This window comes from Ascaphus truei, chromosome 8, assembly GCF_040206685.1.
Source record: "Ascaphus truei isolate aAscTru1 chromosome 8, aAscTru1.hap1, whole genome shotgun sequence".
Taxonomy (NCBI): domain Eukaryota; kingdom Metazoa; phylum Chordata; class Amphibia; order Anura; family Ascaphidae; genus Ascaphus; species Ascaphus truei.
In genome coordinates, this window is record NC_134490.1 from 30418042 (window position 1) to 30438959 (window position 20918).

A 20918-nucleotide genomic window follows, 5' to 3' on the forward strand; every position below is an offset into this window, starting at 1 on the left:
GAAGAGGGAGACCACCAGACCTCTGTATTATATAATCACTGGGAGGGGGAGACACCAGCTTATATTATACAGATGCAAAACCAGTTCAGAACTGTGAGCGAATGCATAAATGCAACTACACAGCGTGTTATCTATCAATACCTGCATATCTATCTCTATCTATCAGACATCTATCTCTATCTATATCTGCGTGTCTACCTGTTTGCTCCCCTGTGTGTTCATTGAAGAGTGCTCGTAGTCGTACTGGTCCCCGAAAGAGTAAGACAATTTAATGGACCAACATATAAACCATACAAGGTTGTCTCTCGCGACTGCAGGAGTCTCTTCATCAGACTCGCTGTGCAGCCTAGAAAGCTAATGCACAAGACAGCCCTGTACGATGTATATGCCGGTCCATAAAAAGGTATCCCAGCCAAGAAGTAATCACTGATGTGAGGAGAGGTTACGGTATATCCAGCAGTAAGCAGAATAAGGTGCATATAATAAAAGGTGAATTTCTCAATGCCGTTTTTTTGTGCACATTGGGGGGAAAATCAAGTCTGAATGCTCCTATTTGAGAGTTGTACAGTTTAATAACCATTAGCGATCGTTAACACTTGTGCATCTCTATGTAGATCAATCTACAGTATATATGTACAATGCAGAGGAGTGTATCAGTATATCTTGAATACAGAGCAAGAGTTATCTGAATGCATTGTGATAGGTCTTGGTGTGCAGAGCCCTGTATATCTACACACCAATATGTGCATCTGTATGTATATATATGTATCTGCATGCCTTGCTGGACAGCACGTATTTGCATACAGAGTGATACGCATGCGCATGTTTTGCAGAACACTGTACATCCATCTGTATGCATTAGGCTGCGCTTACAATGCTGGCGATGCGCCATGGCAAAACAAATGCATTGTCGCCGTCACGTGCGCTTATAGTGCACGCAACGGCGACAAAGCGATGGAGCGACAGACAGACAGAAATCTGTCACTGATATTTGATTTTTTCCGGCGACGATCTCCCCTTGCGGCCAATCGGGAGCTTCTCCGTGCCTCTGCCCCCCCCCCCTTTTATGATGTCATCCAGCGACGTCACCTAAACTTCCAAGTACAACTCGTCACAATGGCTGTATAAGCGTAGCCTAACACAGCGATGGGTATCTGCATGAAAAGTAGTGTGTACCTGCACACAGAGCATCGTGTACATGCACACAGAGCATCGTGTACCTGCACACAGTGCATCGTGTACCTGCACAAAGAGCATCGTGTACCTGCACACAGAGCATCGTGTATCTGTGCGCAGAGCATCGTGTATCTGTGCGCCGAGCATCGTGTATCTGTGCGCAGAGCATCGTGTATCTGTGCGCAGAGCATCGTGTACCTGCACACAGAGCATCGTGTATCTGTGCGCAGAGCATCGTGTATCTGTGCGCAGAGCATCGTGTATCTGTGCACAGAGCATCGTGTATCTGTGCGCAGAGCATCATGTACCTGCACACAGAGCATCGTGTACCTGCACACAGAGCATCGTGTATCTGTGCGCAGAGCATCGTGTATCTGTGCGCAGAGCATCGTGTACCTGCACACAGAGCATCGTGTACCTGCACACAGAGCATCGTGTATCTGTGCGCAGAGCATCGTGTACCTGCACGCAGAGCATCGTGTATCTGTGCGCAGAGCATCGTGTATCTGTGCGCAGAGCATCGTGTATCTGTGCGCAGAGCATCGTGTATCTGTGCGCAGAGCATCGTGTACCTGCACACAGAGCATCGTGTACCTGCACACAGAGCATCGTGTATCTGTGCGCAGAGCATCGTGTACCTGCACACAGAGCATCGTGTACCTGCACACAGAGCATCGTGTATCTGTGCGCAGAGCATCGTGTATCTGCGCGCAGAGCATCGTGTATCTGCGCGCAGAGCATCGTGTATCTGCGCGCAGAGCATCGTGTATCTGTGCGCAGAGCATCGTGTATCTGTGCGCAGAGCATCGTGTATCTGTGCGCAGAGCATCGTGTATCTGTGCGCAGAGCATCGTGTATCTGTGCGCAGAGCATCGTGTATCTGTGCGCAGAGCATCGTGTATCTGTGCACAGAGCATCATGTACCTGCACACAGAGCATCGTGTACCTGCACACAGAGCATCGTGTATCTGCGCGCAGAGCATCGTGTATCTGCGCACAGAGCATCGTGTACCTGCACACAGAGCATCGTGTATCTGTGCGCAGAGCATCGTGTACCTGCACACAGAGCATCGTGTACCTGCACACAGAGCATCGTGTATCTGTGCGCAGAGCATCGTGTATCTGTGCGCAGAGCATCGTGAATCTGTCCGCAGAGCATCGTGTATCTGTGCGCAGAACATCGTGTATCTGTGCGCAGAGCATCGTGTATCTGTGCGCAGAGCATCGTGTATCTGTGCGCAGAGCATCGTGTATCTGCACGCTGAGCATCGTGTATCTGTACGCAGAGCATCGTGTATCTGTACGCAGAACATAGTGTATCTGTGCGCAGAGCATCATGTATCTGTGCGCAGAGCATCGTGTATCTGCGCGTAGAGCATCGTGTATCTGCGCGCAGAGCATCGTGTATCTGCGCGCAGAGCATCACGTGTCTGCACGCTGAGCATCATGTATCTGCACGCTGAGCATCATGTATCTGCACGCTGAGCATCATGTATCTGCACGCTGAGCATCGTGTATCTGTACGCAGAGCATCATGTATCTGCACGCTGAGCATCGTGTATCTGTGCGCAGAGCATCACGTGTCTGGACGCTAAGCATCGTGTATCGGTGCGCAGAGTATCGTGTATCTGTAAGCAGAGCATTGTATCTGTGCGCAGAGCATCGTGTATCTGCGTGCGGAGCATAGTGTATCTGCGCGCAGAGCATCGTGTATCTGCGTGCAGAGTATCGTGTATCTGTGCGCAGAGCATCATGTATCTGTGCGCAGAGCATTGTGTATCTGTGCGCAGAGTGTAGTGTAACTGCGTGAAGAGTATTGTGTATCTGTGCGCAGAGCATCGTGTATCTGTGCGCAGAGCATCGTGTATCTGCGTGCAGAGTATTGTGTATCTGTGCGCAGAGCATCGTGTATCTGTGCGCAGAGCATCCTGCAGTGAATGGGATTCCGCTCCTCACCTCTGATTGGTCGGCTGTAAATTCTATGACTCCCAGACATGACTCACTGCTCTGTACTATGAATTCTCCCATTCATGCTGCTGGGAGGAGCTTTCTCACTGTTACTGCAGCATAATTTGCTCTGCTCACATGTTGCGCTCTCTACCCTCCTGACAAAATCACACCGCACTGTCTACCTCTAGGCCAAGATCGTTAACTTCTTCAGTGCAAGAGTGGCTATGTATCTGCATGCAGAGCAGTCTGTTTTATTTACAACTAGCTGAGAGACCCGGCGTTGCCCGGGATGTAATGTTCCCGTTCCTCTCTCTCCTCCCCCCTCTCTCTGTTTGTCCCCCATTCACATCAATCCAGTCCCCCCCCTCCCTCCCTCCTTTACAGCTTCATGTAGCGTGTGTGCGTCAGTCACTGTGTGTTTGCTCGCGCGTCAGTGAGTCTGAGGCAGAAACACAAACACACACAGACTGACTGACGCACACACAGTCAGTGTGTGCCTCAGTCAGTGTGTGCGTGCGTCAGTCAGGCTTTGTGTGCGCGTCAGTCAGTGTGTGCGTGCGTGCGGCAGTCAGTCAGTGTGTGCGCGCGGGGCGTCAAAGGCAGGGGGGGGCGTCAAAGGCAGGGGGGGGGGCGTCAAAGGGAGGGGGGGGGCGTCAAAGGGAGAGGGGGGGGCGTCAAAGGGAGAGGGGGGGGCGTCAAAGGGAGGGGGGGGGGGCGTCAAAGGGAGGGGGGGGGCGTCAAAGGGAGGGGGGGGGGCGTCAAAGGGAGGGGGGGGCGTCAAAGGGAGGGGGGGGGCGTCAAAGGGAGGGGGGGGCGTCAAAGGGAGGGGGGGGGGGGCGCCTCAAAGGCATGGATTCCTCCCCCTGCATTTCCTGCAGTGGACAGGAGGGGGGGGGGCAGTAGACAGGAGGGGGGGGGGCAGTGGACAGGAGGGGGGGGCAGTGGACAGGAGGGGGGGCAGTGGACAGGAGGGAGGGGGCAGTGGACAGGAGGGGGGGGCAGTGGACAGGAGGGGGGGGGCAGTGGACAGGAGGGGGGGGGGCAGTGGACAGGAGGGGGGGGGGCAGTGGACAGGAGGGGGGGGCAGTGGACAGGAGGGGGGGGCAGTGGACAGGAGGGGGGGGCAGTGGACAGGAGGGGGGGGGCAGTGGACAGGAGGGGGGGGGCAGTGGACAGGAGGGGGGGGGGCAGTGGACAGGAGGGGGGGGGGGCAGTGGACAGGAGGGGGGGGCAGTGGACAGGAGGGGGGGGCAGTGGACAGGAGGGGGGGGCAGTGGACAGGAGGGGGGGGCAGTGGACAGGAGGGGGGGGGCAGTGGACAGGAGGGGGGGGGCAGTGGACAGGAGGGGGGGCAGTGGACAGGAGGGGGGGCAGTGGACAGGAGGGGGGGCAGTGGACAGGAGGGGGGGCAGTGGACAGGAGGGGGGGGCAGTGGACAGGAGGGGGGGGCAGTGGACAGGAGGGGGGGGGCAGTGGACAGGAGGGGGGGGCAGTGGACAGGAGGGGGGGGCAGTGGACAGGAGGGGGGGGCAGTGGACAGGAGGGGGGGGCAGTGGACAGGAGGGGGGGGGCAGTGGACAGGAGGGGGGGGCAGTGGACAGGAGGGGGGGCAGTGGACAGGAGGGGGGGCAGTGGACAGGAGGGGGGGCAGTGGACAGGAGGGGGGGCAGTGGACAGGAGGGGGGGCAGTGGACAGGAGGGGGGGGCAGTGGACAGGAGGGGGGGGCAGTGGACAGGAGGGGGGGCAGTGGACAGGAGGGGGGACAGGAGGGGGGACGCAGTGGACAGGAGGGGGGACGCAGTGGACAGGAGGGGGGACGCAGTGGACAGGAGGGGGGGGCAGTGGACAGGAGGGGGGGCAGTGGATAGGAGGGGGGGCAGTGGACAGGAGGGGGGGCAGTGGACAGGAGGGGGGGCAGTGGACAGGAGGGGGGACAGGAGGGGGGACGCAGTGGACAGGAGGGGGGACGCAGTGGACAGGAGGGGGGGGCAGTGGACAGGAGGGGGGGGCAGTGGACAGGAGGGGGGGCAGTGGATAGGAGGGGGGGGCAGTGGACAGGAGGGGGGGCAGTGGACAGGAGGGGGGGCAGTGGACAGGAGGGGGGACAGGAGGGGGGACGCAGTGGACAGGAGGGGGGACGCAGTGGACAGGAGGGGGGGGCAGTGGACAGGAGGGGGGGGCAGTGGACAGGAGGGGGGGCAGTGGATAGGAGGGGGGGGCAGTGGACAGTGACACACACACACACACACACACACACACACACACACACACACACACACACACACCTCAGTTGATGCGCCCTTTCTCAGTTCCGTTTGGCGCCGGAGGTGGGGAGCGACACCTACCTGTACTTCCGGGCGCCGCCACCGTCTGACTCGGCGCCGCGAGGGAGGAAGGGGGTCCGCCATCTTACGCGCCGCGTGGCAGCTGCGGGAAGCGAGGTGATTTGGAGCGGGGAGAGGTGATTTGGAGCGGGGAGAGGTGATTTGGAGCGGGGAGAGGTGATTTGGAGCGGGGAGAGGTGATGCCGCTGGGGAGGGGGAGAGGTGATGCCGCTGGGGAGGGGGAAGAGGTGATGCCGCTGGGGAGGGGGAAGAGGTGATGCCGCTGGGGAGGGGGAAGAGGTGATGCCGCTGGGGAGGGGGAAGAGGTGATGCCGCTGGGGAGGGGGAAGAGGTGATGCCGCTGGGGAGGGGGAAGAGGTGATGCCGCTGGGGAGGGGGAAAAGGTGATTTGGAGAGGGGAGAGAGGTGTGTGTGTGTGTGTGTGTGTGTGTGTGTGTGTGTGTGTGTGTGTGTGTGTGTGTGTGTGTGTGTGTTTTATTGGAGCGGGGAGAGGTGATGCCGCTGGGGAGGGGGAAGAGGTGATGCCGCTGGGGAGGGGGAAGAGGTGATGCCGCTGGGGAGGGGGAAGAGGTGATGCCGCTGGGGAGGGGGAAAAGGTGATTTGGAGAGGGGAGAGAGGTGTGTGTGTGTGTGTGTGTGTGTGTGTGTGTGTGTGTGTGTGTGTGTGTGTGTGTGTGTGTGTGTGTGTGTGTGTGTGTGTGTGTGTGTGTGTTTTATTTATTTTTTTGGACCTTTGGCCCGTCACTCCGCCTCAGGCCAATGAGAGGTGTGGGGGGCGGGCCAAGGGGGTGGTGTGAGTGTGTGAGGCCAATGAGAGGTGTGCGGGGGCGGGCGGGCCAAGGGACCAATGAGATTGCCGCTAGGGACACCGGACATCCAGCAGGCAGGCATGCATGCATGCATGCAGGCAGGCAGGCAGGCAAACATACAGTGCTTTCACTAATATAGTATAAGATGTATATTTGCATGCAAATTAATGTACAATATACACATTAAGATACAGATAATTGTCTATCTGTATTCATGGCTGCCCAAAGCCTTCTCCTTTCTGCTCCACTAGTCTCTACATCAGTGTTTTTCAGCAGGGGTTCTTAAGGACACATGCATTCCCCAAGCGTCCCTAAAGGGTTCCCTGCAATTTTCAGGTCATTTGAAAATTGTACCAAATACAGAAGAATTTACAATACATCTGATCTCAGACACACTATTAGAGATCACTGGGGTTCCTTACAATGCATCTGATCTCAGACCCAATATTAGAGAGGACTGGGGTTCCTTACAATGTTCCTGATCTCAGACACACTATTAGAGAGGGTTGGGGTTCCTTACAATGCATCTGATCTTAGACACGCTTATTGTTGGTGTTCCTCAGGATGTCACAAAATAAGGATATGGTCCCTTAACAAAAACGGTCAACAGCCTCACACTGTTTTCTCACTTATTGCTCATGTGTCCCTGAAACTCACTGTTTCCCTAATGTATGTAGGTGGCCTCGGAGACATGTAAATTGACACTAAGGCCTAGATGCACTAAACTCTGTAAAGTCAGGGAACATAACGTGACGTTACCTAAAACAAGATCGGACGTTATGTTCCCTGAGTCAATGTGATATGCAGAAAGCTAATTATGTGCAAAAACTAAATCCAAAACACATCTCATTAAAATAAACTTAATGTCAGGTTATTGCAGCATAATGTCGCCTTATCTTCCAAAAACGTGACGTTATGTCAGTCTTGGCGTTACTCAGATCCATACCCTGTCATGATAACATCATGAGGAGATATTATGTATTTTAATCAATTTGGTGCTTCAGGGGTTAATGGTGCAACAGTTTTAGTTTAAAATACAATGTATTGGCTTATGAAAGGTCAAGACATTTCCTGGGTCTGTGCTAGTCTTCAAAGGGGACTTTATTGGGGGAGGGGGCTTATCAGGGATACCCCACTAAAAGTGACGTGTTGTTTAGAAGGTCCTAAACGATAACCAGAGAAGACTCAAAGAAAACTAAACATTCGTGAAGGATTACTGGCACATTCCAGAGAGAGGTGACACACAGATTAAGCCCTCATTGGGGGACTTTATAAAAAATGAGAATATCATGTGACGTCATCCACTGTACATACTAAGAGTTACATCTGTGTGAACGTGGCAGGGATTCACATGCAATGAAACCACACACTACATGGGTAAGAGGTGCCAAGGACAGATATCCATTTGTCACTCAAATTTAGGATCCTGACGGTCGTGATTAGTCTAATTGAGTCCGTCATGACCGCCTGAATCTATTCACGTGACTGAAAGTGTGTCAATGTATTAGAGAAGGGAAGTTATGAGTGTGTTTATATACTGTGGCCAAAAAAACGTAATATTTTTTCTCTGTCATAAAACCGTCTATCTCGCAGCTGATTTACGACGGGGCTGGGCTTATGATATTTCAATGGGGGAAAAAATGTACATAAGACTTAGCAACGTATTATTAAAATCAGATTTCAACAGAGGTGTGTTTTGGACCAAACACGTGATTTCTCATTTCTTCACCAGTGACCGCTCTGGGAAAAGTCTTGATATGTGGTAACGTAATCTAATATGGATTTCTGTTTTATCCTGTTATTTTAAGAAACTGCCCTGCATTTACTGTAATTGTATGTTCTTGTAATCCTTTTTCTGTAATCTAAGCACTGTATTTATATATATATTTTTTATTTTTCTGTGTTAAGTGCATAGTTTTTCTATTATATCCAGAGGCCTGAGACCCAGGCAGATATTCATTTTACAACATATTTGCATAATTTCATGGGTGGTGGCAGCGTGTAGATATGATTGCAATTGAATAAGGGGTTAATATTAACTAACTGAAAGTAGCTTGCAGAGGAAAAAGGTGAGTTGGCTAGAGAGGCCATGTGCATTAACCCTGATTGCATATCTAAGTCACGTGCTCACTTGTGTGCGGTTCGTGACAGGTGGTATATGGGGACGGATTTTGGGGAGATATTGTTCATTTGAGGGACCTTTGAGAAGGTGAAAAGTGGGACAGCTTGCGAGCTGTGTATTAACCCTCGTCCCGTATGCAGATCACGTGCTCACAGGTGTGCCGTACGTGACACCCGGAAATTGGGCGATTTACCACGGCTCCTAGTTTAGCCCGTGTTCATCATCTTGTAATTTGGAGAAATTAGGAAGAAATTAAATGTCCAGCAGATTACAACAGAATCTACTACGTTCGGTGTCTTTGGAGGTTATCTCTTTTCTTTGCATAAAAACATTCCCTAACTTCTCCTATAAGTTTTCCCTATAACTCCTCCTCTAACTGCTCCCTACAACTCCTCCCCTAACTGCTCCTGTAACTCCTCCCTTAACTGCTTCTATAACCGCTCCCTACAACTCCTCCCCTAACTGCTCCTGTAACTCCTCCCTTAACTGCTTCTATAACCGCTCCCTACAACTCCTCCCCCAACTGCTCCATATATTGGTCACTGATGAAAGCAGAGCAAAGTGCATTCAAAGCAACTGCACATGGTCAAATGTAAGAAGCTTGTTAAACAATTTCTGTGCATCTAACATTTAAACCCAGAGAGAACCAGACCCGGCGCCAATAGCGGATCTCCCATTAAGCCCGGGCATAGGGTAGCAAAATTTTGGGGGCGGCAAAAATTTCCGCCCTCATATGCATTTGCCGCACTCTCTAGCCTATCTGGCCTAATGGGAATGCACCTACATGTGTCCTACCGCCTCCTTGGTGCCGCCTGCCATCTCCTTTGGAATCCCTGCATCAAATGACGCCACAGCCGTCCCAACAGGACGTCAAACGGTAACGTAATTGCCATGGCAACGTGACGTTGCGTTGCCGTGCGCCGTCACGTTGATGACGTCCACGGCGTCATTTGAGGCAGGGATTCCAAAGGAGAAGGCAGGCGGCACCAAGGAGGCGGCAGGACACATGTAGGTGCCAAGGGGCGGCAGATATCAAAATTGCAGATGTTTGAATCTATTCACTCTCCCGAAATCACCAACTGACGAACAGAGAGCCAAATAAATGCGAAGAACCGTAATCTTAATATATAAAATCGAAAGGTTGGTACTAGCTGCGGTGAATCTGATTGGTCCTCAGCCTCTGGCCAATCAGATTGGTGGCTCTATGACGTCACCCAACTCTCTCTCTCTCTCCCCCTCCCTCTCCCCCACCGGCTCCCGGACGGAGGGGAAGCGCGGCGCGGCCCTCCTGCCCCAGTCGCCAACGCTCACTTCCCTCCCTCCCCGGCGGAGGGACAGGCAGTGGGCAGGCAGCTTCCGGAAGGACCCCCTTCCTCTTGCAGCTGCCCCCGGTAAGATGGCGGAGCACAGCGGACAGGCGGGGTGTGGTATTCAGTCAGGAGAGAGGGGGGGAGGGAGTCAGGAGAAAGGGGGGGGGGAGTCAGGAGAGAGGGGGGGAGAGAGGGAGTAAGGAGAGAGGGGGGGGGAGAGGGAGTCAGGAGAGAGGGGGGGAGAGGGAGTCAGGAGAGAGGGGGGAGGGAGAGAGGGAGTCAGGAGAGAGGGGGGGAGAGGGAGTCAGGAGAGAGGGGGGAGGGAGAGAGGGAGTCAGGAGAGAGGGGGATGGGAGGGAGTCAGGAGAGAAGGGGGGGGAAGCCTAAACAGCTGTGAAGAGGGAGGGGAAGGGAGTTGAGAGGGAGGATGGGGGAGGCAGAACATTACATCACGGGCAACGCCGGGTATATCAGCTAGTACATTAATATAATACTAATAGACGCATTAGCCACCGAAGCAGCCGATTGGGGCAGTTTATAACTAAATTGCTCATTTAAGTTAATTGGGAAATTCATCATAAAAACACCCAATAGACTGCTTTTGCAGATATAGATTAAGCCCCTTAGAGTAACTTTATGTATTTATCTATTTATATAGCCCCCAAAGTGTAGTCAGCGCTTTACAAAAAAAGAGAAAATACAGTACAGGGAATTATAGTACAATATATTCAGCAAAATCAGACATTAGGAAAGGAAATCCCTGCCCCAGGGAGCTTACAATCTAAGTGGTATGTTGGGAGACTTAGAGACAGCAGGTGAGGGTATAAGTGCAGTAGATTGCAATGCTTGGCCACAATGGCTGGTAGGAGTTACTGTGGGTGGGGCAGTAGCCATGAGTGCCGGCTATTGGGAAGCTTCATTTAAGAGGTGAGTTTTAAGGTTTGATATAAAGGTGGGGAGAGAGGGTGCTTGACGTATAATGAGTGTGAGGGACTTCCACAGGTAAAGGACAGTGAGTAAGGTTTAAGGCGAGAGAGATCAGTAGAGGTGAAAGGGGTGGAGAGGAGACAGTTATGGGTAGAGCGCGGGAAACGAGTACGGACATAATGAGAGATCAAAGCTGATATGTAGGGAGGATAAGTGGGGAGCCTTAAAGGTAAGGAGGAGAGCTTTGTAGGTGATGTGAAACTTGATGGGATTTAAGGAGGAGATGAGTAGATTTTAGTTTTGGGAGAAAGTGACATTATTCTAGCAGACAAATTTTGAAAGATTGCAAAGAAGAAAGTTGTGAGGCAGGGAGGCCTGCTAGCAGTATGTTACAATAATCCAGATGGGAAAGGATAAGGCCATGCATTAGGGTTTTAGCAGTAGATTGACAGAGGAAAGGGTAGGACTTGGCAATATTACGGAGGAAGTAGCGATACATTTTAGCCATACTGTGAATGTGAATGGAGAAGGAAAGGGAAGAGTCAAATGTCACTCCTAAGCAACATACGTTGGCGATAGGATAGATGATAATACCGTTTACTGTGATGAAAAAAGGGGATATTAGGACAGATTTAGGGGAAATATGAGGAGCTCAGTTTTAGACATATTAAGTGAAACAAAGTCAGATAATAAGAAAGGAAATCCATGTCCCGGAGAGCTTACAATCTAAGTGGTATTAGTGTTATCTATCTATCAGTCTGTTTATCTTCCAGTTTGCAGCCTGTATGTCTATCTACCTACAGTATACATCAGTCTATCGATCAATCAATCTATCTATTTTCCAGTTTGCAGTCTGTATGTGTATCTATTTATCCATTAATCTATCTTTCTACCTATCATCTATCCTTCCTCTATAAATCTGTCTGTCCATCTAGTTATGTCTCTCTTTTCTGTCTATTTATATTTACCAAACATTACATTCAGCCACGTTCCCTTGTATTCATGTCATCTGTGCTTGCATTTGTGTGCCTGTATGTGTGTGTGCCTGCATGTGTGTGTGTGCTTGCACGTGTGTGTGTGCCTGCCTGCATGTGTGTGTGTGCCTGCATGTGTGTGTGCCTGTATGTTTGTGTGCATGTATGTTTGTGTGCATGTATGTTTGTGTGCATGTATGTTTGTGTGCCTGTATGTTTGTGTGCATGTATGTTTGTGTGCCTGTATGTTTGTTTGCCTGTATGTTTGTGTGCCTGCATGTGTGTGTGCCTGTATGTTTGTGTGCCTGTATGTGCCTGTATGTTTGTGTGCCTGTATGTGCCTGTATGTGCCTGTAAGTTTGTGTGCCGGTGTATTTGTTTGCCTGCATGTTTGTGTGCCTGTATGTTTGTGTGCATGTATGTTTGTGTGCCTGTATGTTTGTTTGCCTGTATGTTTGTGTGCCTGCATGTGTGTGTGCCTGTATGTTTGTGTGCCTGTATGTGCCTGTATGTTTGTGTGCCTGTATGTGCCTGTATGTTTGTGTGCCGGTGTGTTTGTTTGCCTGCATGTTTGTGTGCCTGTGTGTTTGTTTGCCTGTATGTGTGTGTGCGTGTATGTTTGTTTGCCTGTATGTGTGTGTGCCTGCTGTCACAGCATCCTTTCCTGCCTTCATCTTCCCTCCTCCAGAGCCCCTAACTCACCTTGGCTCCTTGGATTAAGGTCATGTGCGCTGCATCGCTCTGGATTCTGCATCCTGCTGTCCCAGCTGTGAGAGGCATGGGGTGAAAAATCTCCTACAGACAGATTACGGATCTCCCCTCGTCCCCAGCAAAAATTATACATCTAAGCTCATTTTCTACTAGGTCATAAATTAGGTCAAAGCTGTGTGAGCGTTGATGGAAATTTTAGACAGACATTCTGTCTATTTATTCTAAGTCATGTTATATCTTTAAGTGTCTACATTATTATATGTGTGTATATAAATATATACCCCTTAGATTGTAAGCTCTCCGGGGCAGGGATTTCCTTTCCTATTGTCTGACCTTGTTGCACTTATTGTATTATATTTCTCTCTTTTGTAAAGCGCAGCGTACATTGTGGGCGCTATATAAATAAAGATATACATACACATATACGTATATAGGCATATTTGTGTGATATATAGATATATGTTTGTAGTGCTGACGGCACTCCTACCTCGACTGTCTGATGCCCAGATGCTCGAAAGGGACATAAGTATACATATAATATATACTAGTATAAAAAAGTGCAGATTTTTCATGTGTGTGTATATGTATGTATGTGTGTGCATGCGTGTGTGTGTATGTAGCATATATATATATATATAATATATATATATATATATATATATATATATATATATATATATATATATATATATATATATATCTCCAAAAGAGCTCACTGGCACTCCTAGGAATATAGGTATAAGAGCGGTGCTTGGCCCATAAAGCTGAATAATGCATGTACGGTGCTAAAAAAGACAGCACTCACCAGGTAAAGTCCAAATAAACTGTATTCAGAGTATTCACACAAATTCCAACGTTTCGATCCTCTTCAAGGATCGTGTGTGTGTGTGTGTGTGCTTGTGTAAATTATAAATACATTCACTGATTAACCCCTTCCCAGCAACACACGTCAAAACAATTTCCTAGAGAGGATACATTTGTGGTACTTTGTCTGATTAATCCGTTATTATTATTATTATTAAGCATTGGGGGCAAAGCTTTTTGGACAGTACTTTAGAAAAGTTTATACAATATTGCAGCTTTCAAAACTGAAATTTGGAAAAAAAACAAAAACTTGGGGGGGTTGAATCCTGTCTGTAATAAATAATACATTCTACTTTTTCTTTCAAAACAAATTGGACCCGGTCATACGTAAATAAAGAAATAGTAGTCGGAGGAAAGATGTGAGGTGCACACCCTCCCCCCCCCCACCCTTAACACCCCAAAAGGGGGAGGTTAAGCAGTGAAAGGATTACATAGTAACATAGTAGATGAGGTTGAAAAAATACATATGTCCATTAAAGATGCAGATCCCCTAGGCAAGGGGTGGCCAACTCCAGTCCTCAAGGCCCACCAACAGGCCAGGTTTTAAGGATATCCCTGCTTCAGCACGGGTGGCTCAATCAGTCGTTGACTGAGCCACTGATTGAGGTATCTGTGCTGAAGCAGGAATATCCTTAAAACTACAGTGACCATATTTGTCCCGGCAAATGTCACGCATGCACAGTCGGCACTCGCCTGCTGCGCATACGCGAATGGTGAGCATCGACTGCGCATGCGCGAATGGTGAGCATCGACTGCGCATGCGCGAATGGTGAGCATCGACAGCGCATGCGCGAATGGTGAGCATCGACTGCGCATGTTCGAAGAGCGATTACCGGCCGGCTGCTCGTGCGCATGCGTGATCGGCACTTGCCCGGCTGCGCATGTGCAAACGCATGCGTACGAGCAGCCGGCAAGTGCCAATCACGCATGCTCAGTGCCGATCGCATCCGCACGGTCGGCACTGTGGCCGGCAAGTGGCGATCTCGCATGCACAGTCGGCCATCGCTCTTCGTGCATGCGCAGTCGGCGCTCGCCAGCGGGATAGAAAAAAATGTCGGGACAGAGGACTAAAAAAACAGGACTGTCACGGCTAAACCGGGACATTTGGTTAGCCTACTTAAAACCTGATCTATTCGTGGCACTTGAGGACAGGAGTTGGCCACTTCTGCCATAGGAGGCTAATCACACAGAGTGGGGCCGGAATAATTTGGGATGAAATGCCCGTTTTCTGCCGCAGTACTGGAACAAGGAGACGGCTTCCTTAGAAAGATTCACCCCCTTTAAAGCATCACGCCAGGTTGAATTTCTTGCTTTATTTTTACTTTATAGTTATCAGATTGAAGCAGGGGGTCTCCGGAGCTGAACCACATTCATTTCAGCTCTGGGGACCCGTTGCTACCAGAGATGTTTACTTCCGTAGGGTGGGTGGGGGGTATGGGGCGGTATCACTGCAGGTAGCTGCTCCAACGGGCCTTGTTGGGGCTAACATAATGGCGGCTTTACATGCTAATTTCACGCGTCTTCCAGGCCAATACGAAGCGGTAAAGTAATTCCTGCGGCTTCCTATTGGCCCACGTGAAGAGGGACATTGAAACATGAAGGAGATACCGGCATCACCTACAGAGGTTAGTATCTCGGAAGCAGGGGGTCCCGGACCCTCGTTTTAACCAGTTAAAAAAAAAGACGGTTACAGCAGCAATCTCCCCCCCAGAACCCTACATAAGTTGAACTCATACAATGTTAGTATCTTCCCCCTCCGCATGTCCTGCTCTTTTTTAAATGTATTTTTATTGTTGAAAATAATGATTTCTTTTTTTCATCTTTAGCGTCTGTGGTTGCCATGGTAACATTTATACTGCACTGGGCTCTGGGGAGAGCACCATTTTAACCTCCCGGACACTTAATGTGTCAAGCGCTAATATCTCTCAGAGAACCACATTTTTTATGTTGCCGATATGTATTTAACCCATTAAACATGCCACTGCCATTAGTTAACTCTGGCCCTAAGGCCGAGCTCGCACAGGCTGCTACGGCCGCGCACGTTCGCCGCGCGCTCCTGCAGCCCAGCGATCTGTGAGCAAGCTGCAGGAGCTGGGTCGCGGCGATTGGGGGCGTGACGGTGGGGCGTGACGAACGCCTCACGGAGCTGGTCCGCCTTTATTGGCTGAACCAGCTCACGTGACGCGACTGCGGCCCGAAATTTCCATTTGGGTGGTGTCGGCACAATGTCGCAGCGTCAACGCTGTGCTTTGCCGCCACAAGCAGTTTCTAGTGTGACAACTCTCGTCCACTAGCACCAAAGAGTGCCGAACGTGCGCACGCACGTAAGCGTGCGCACGTCGTGTAGCAGGCAGTGTGAGCTAGCCCTAAAAGGGGCTGCCTCATTAATCAACATGAATATCCTTTCAAACGGGAAGCCATGTCCTTGATAGGACTATCTGAGTTGAGCGTAACACGCGTGTAACCCTATCCCAAGACACAGCAAACATCTTGCCTCTGCGGTTAGTAAGGAAGACCCAGTGTGCGGATCACGTTACGGAGAAAGCGATGAGCTCGGGTATTACATTCGCTGCTGGACATAGCGACGCTCCTGCTAGAAGTTACCGCATTCTGGTTACCCAGCCGGCCGACAAGATGCAGGGGGCGCCTCTGGCAGTGAATGAGTTAATCTTCTGCTGCGAGCTTCACTGTTCTGCAAAGCAGCAGAACTACATTCATTCATAATGATAGTCAGTGGTGTTTGTGTCAGTAAAAAGCTTCCAGAGCCCTAAGCAAGGACATGTTAATGTACGGGGCAGCTACAATAACTAATTGAAATCCAGCCCTGTTCCTAAAACAGGGGTCCTCCACTTCAGTGCTCCACACCTCCCAACAGGTCAAGTTTTCGGGATATCCACGAAGCCACTGATTGAGTTACCTGTGCTGAAGCTGGCTCTTTTACTGAGCCACTGATTGAGCCACCTATGCTGAAGTAGGGATATCCTGAAAACCTGACCTGTTAGGGGACCTTGAGGACAGGAGTTGAGAAATCCCTGTTAATTATTTTCTATTCACTATATGGAGTTTCTTGGTGATCCTTTAAAAATATTGCGGAACACCGCTCCCCCACGAGAATAGCCCAGATAACACGTTATTATCAAGAGGATAAAATATTATTAAAAGGATATTATAATATTTTCATTCTTCTTATATGGCGCTGCATGAGGAATGTTGCCCCCGCAGAGCTTACAGTCTAATTTCGATGACTGAGGAACAGGGAGTTTGTGGCTTACCCAAGGGCACAAGAAGAGCTGACACTGGCATTCGAACCAGGGATCACCCACTTCAAAGGCAAGAACGTACATTTGACCCAAAGCGTTCTGGGTATTAGAATAATACAGAGTAGATGTCCAGTTTTTCCTGCCGTTTGTTTTTAACCCTTCCACTGCCACAGGGCGGGTCACCCATTGCAATGAGTGTGAAATGTATGGGTTTTTAATGAAGGGTCAAGTACAGGAAAGCATTTCAGGGACCTACACAAGATCGTTCTGTATAATTATTAATGAGCCTATACGTCACATTCACCTACACACCCATCCCCTAAGACAGTGGTTTCTAACTTTTTTGGTTAAGGAAACCTATAATTATATTGTGAAATTCTGCAGAACCCCAAACATCTTCAATAGCGCGTCTGAGATCAGATGCAATGTAAGGAACTCCAACCCTCTCTAATAGTGCGTCTGAGGTCAGATGCATTGTAAGGAACCCCAACCCTCTCTAATAGCGCGTCTGAGGTCAGATGCATTGTAAGGAACCCCAACCCTCTCTAATAGCGCGTCTGAGATCAGATGCATTGTAAGGAACCCCAACCCTCTCTAATAGCGTGTCTGAGATCAGATGCATTGTAAGGAACCCCAACCCTCTCTAATAGCGCGACTGAGGTCAGATGCATTGTAAGGAACCCCATCCCTCTCTAATAGCGCGTCTGAGGTCAGATGCATTGTAAGGAACCCCAACCCTCTCTAATAGCGCGTCTGAGATCAGATACATTGTTAGGAACCCCAACCCTCTCTAATAGCGCGTCTGAGATCAGATGCATTGTAAGGAACCCCAACCCTCTCTAGTAGCGCGTCTGAAATCAGATGCATTGTAAGGAACCCCAACCCTCTCTAGTAGCGTGTCTGAGATCAGATGCATTGTAAGGAACCCCAACCCTCTCTAGTAGCGCATCTGAGATCAGATGCAATGTAAGGAACCCAAACCCTCTCTAATAGCGCGTCTGAGATCAGATGCATTGTAAGGAACCCCAACCCTCTCTAGTAGCGCGTCTGAAATCAGATGCATTGTAAATTCTTCTGTATGTGGTACAATTTTAAAATGACCTGAAAATTGCAGGGAACCCTTAAGGAACGCCTGGGCTACCCAAGAGATCCTAGAAACCCCCCTGGTTGAAAGAAACTCTCACTCTAGGTAATATGGTTTAAGTGTTAACATGTAACATGAAACAATACAAAATGTTGCTGATTCAATATGCTGTCCAGGAAATAAATACAGTCCACGGGTCCCCTCAGCCTATTAAAGTGGCTGCCCCATGTAAATGGTTTTTGTATGTACAAAATTGAGAAATAATGCAATATTTTTCTGTATTGGAGACATCAAACATTTTTTCCTGGGCGTATTAAAGATGGCTGCTATTGAGGTTTTTCTACAAACTGCCCTGTAACTCAGCCTTGATCACTGCAGCATAGGAATATTTTCGCTGTTAGGCCGCGTATATAGAGGGCACACGCGACGGAGCGCATAGCGCCGCGAGCTCCTGTCGCTCGAGCGATTTCTGCTCTTTGGGTTTGCGCGACGGGGAGGCGTAGACGTGACGTCACGTGAGCGGTTCGCCCTCATTGGCTGACCCGCGCACGTGATCCAGCCATCGATCGGCAAATACAAAATTAGTTGTCTTCTCGAGAATCGCTCGCGCGGTTGCGCGCACTATGGGCGGCCTCATAGAGAAAAGGTTTGTTGCGCGCGCCGTCACTTCCCTATAAACGCGCTTATAGTCCTGGCTACGTCAACGCCGGGTCAAAGCAAGTTAATGCAATCCGGCACGTGCGATTATAGTCTACAGCGCGACGGAGCGACACAGTGACCAAAATCGCTTAAGTTAATGAAAATTGATTTTTTTTTTGCCGACTGCCGCGTGACGTCAGAGGGCACGTGAGCGGTTCAGCCAATGACGGCGAACTGCTCACGGCCACGCCCCCTGGTCGCCATCTCTTGTCTCCTACACTATAGGCAGAAATCGCTATGGCATCAGCGATGGATGACGTCACACGGTCGCGTCGCCGGGACTATAAGCTTAGGCTACGCTTATCGTGCCGGCGACGGCGACAGTCAGGATACAGTCGCTGGAAAAATCAAATAGAGATGATTTCCAGCAATCGCGACCAAATCGTCGCTCCGTTGCGCTTACTATAAGCGCAGCCTTAGCCTTAGATAGCAGCTCCTACCACAAGTAGCGTGCGTTGCACATCCTATGATATTTACTATAGGACTGAAGTTTCAAAGTGAATAAATGTATCTAAAATGATGCAATAAGCATTAAAAAGAAAAGTCTTGTTTCTGAGGGCTTTCGATGTCTGGGAATTTCAGTATATGTTATTGTATGGGATCGAGCCCTGAACACTGACAACACGCCTCACATGCTGCATACTGTGCATGCAGACTCCCCCTTTCTTATTCTAAGACTGAAAGGGTTATCATATTAACCTTCACGTCACGGGGCCCTTTGTTTTTTTTTTTTGCTAATTTTATTCATATTTGCTTTTTTTTATTTTAAATCTCTTCTTACCCTTTCAGGGGCTGTTTTTATTTTTAAGATCTGATGCTCCGTTCAGGAGATACGGGCAGTTGTGGGAGGTTAAAATGGAGGCCTCGAGATTTCTGCACTGCCCGTTGCTGTCTGTAAGTTGCCACAATAACATCATACAGTGGAGCTTAAGAAAACCATTAAGGAGCAGGGCATGGTCAAGCAGGGGTCAGATAGTGGCGTTACATGCGTTAAACTCATGTTTGTGGCAGGCTACTGCTTTAAGTACCCGAGAATTTAATATCAAAGCCCTGACGTTGTAGGAAGGCGCGTGACGTCACGCGCGCCTGCAGCACAGCCGAGCCGTGGCCTGTGGGGTCTGGAGGAGGAGACGCGACAAAGAGCAGCTCCAATTCCATGTTTGGGGGCGTGCCCGTGACATCACGTGAGCGGTACGCCCTCATTGGCTGAATCGCACGTGACCCGGCCGTCGTGAGACACAATCAAAATATTTTGTCTCACGAAAAATTGCTTGCGCCGTCTCGCTCGTGCACGCGTGCGCTCTATGGCCGCGCGCATTGCCTTACAGGCTTTTGTGTGCGTCGCTCACGCCATCGCACTTACTATGGACGCTAGCTAAGAACCAAGGACAATTTACATCCAGCCACCTTACTACACACCTACACGTTACACACGCCTACAAGTTACACACACCTCTACAAGTTACACACACACCTATATTTACACACACCTACAAGTTACACACATCTACAAGTTACACACATCTACAAGTTACACACATGCTTATACTTACATACACCTGTAGTTATACACACATCTACACGTTACACACACCTACAAGTTACACACATCTACAAGTTACACACATGCTTATACTTACATACACCTGTAGTTATACACACATCTACACGTTACACACACCTACAAGTTACACACACCCCTAGTTACACACATCTACAAGTTACACACGCACCTATACTTACACACACCTATAATTACACACATCTACAAGTTACACACACACCTACAGCTACACACACCTAAAAGTTACACACACCTACAGTTACACACACCTACAGTTATACACACGTACAAGTTACACACCTACAGATTAACACACCCCTACAGTTTCACACACCTACAGTTATACACACGTACAAGTTACACACCTACAGATTAACACACCCCTACAGTTTCACACACCTACAAGTTAAGGCCGGGTTCATCCATTTTCTGTGAGTCTCACTGATTTCAGGTATCAGCGTCTCATCGACTTCAATGGAGTTTCACTTATAAAAATCGGCACTTTTTCCATTTAAATGCCATTTAAAAGACTGTTCACGGTCCCAAGGTTCAACAAAGTATCCGGCCGCTCCTCCTTCTCTTACCGTGTACCCCAAAACTGGAACAGTCTACCAGAGACTCTCACAGCCACCACCAGTCTAAGTTCTTTCAAAACTAATGCTGCCTCACATTGTAATCTGGTCGGTAACTGTTACATTCGCCTATAACATATTATCTTTAACTGTGCAGGCAATGTCTTGTATATAATGTCTACCCTGTTCATTTAATGTAACCATGTACTTGTCATCTTTAGGCCCGGGCCATAGAGGGGTGAGGAGTTCTGAGCCGCGCTGACGCTGAGGCTCGCCTGCTGATATCTGCGCGATTTCATGCCCATGCAGGCGAGCCAGCGGGCGCGATCGGAGGCGGGGGGAGACTGAGGGAGGCAGGGCAGTGACGTCGCTGGGCCAATCGCCTGCGACGCACTGACGTCGACGTCACGGCGCCGACATCACGGCGCCATGACGTTGACGCAGCTCCGCGCTGATTGGATGTTTTCAGCCGACAGCGCGCTGAAAAACAGATTGGCGCTCGGCTGAAAACTCCAGCGCCTCAGCACGCCGGCGGACGCTCGCGTGAGCC

At 49.7% G+C, this 20918-nt stretch overlaps 1 protein-coding gene across 3 annotated transcripts in view; it reads right to left on the reverse strand.

Moving 5' to 3' along the window:
* The window catches only part of ANO8 (anoctamin 8), a 62613-nt gene that overhangs the window by 39311 nt on the left and 2384 nt on the right, over positions 1-20918 (reverse strand). The window contains exon 1 of one of the 3 annotated variants that reach the window (XM_075611097.1): positions 12317-12402. The exons of the other annotated variants lie outside the window; for them this stretch is intronic. Coding sequence (XP_075467212.1) covers positions 12317-12368 — 52 coding nt within the window. The 5' untranslated portion in view covers positions 12369-12402. Of the gene's footprint in view, positions 1-12316; positions 12403-20918 lie in introns of those variants that run through there. 3 annotated transcript variants of the gene reach the window in all.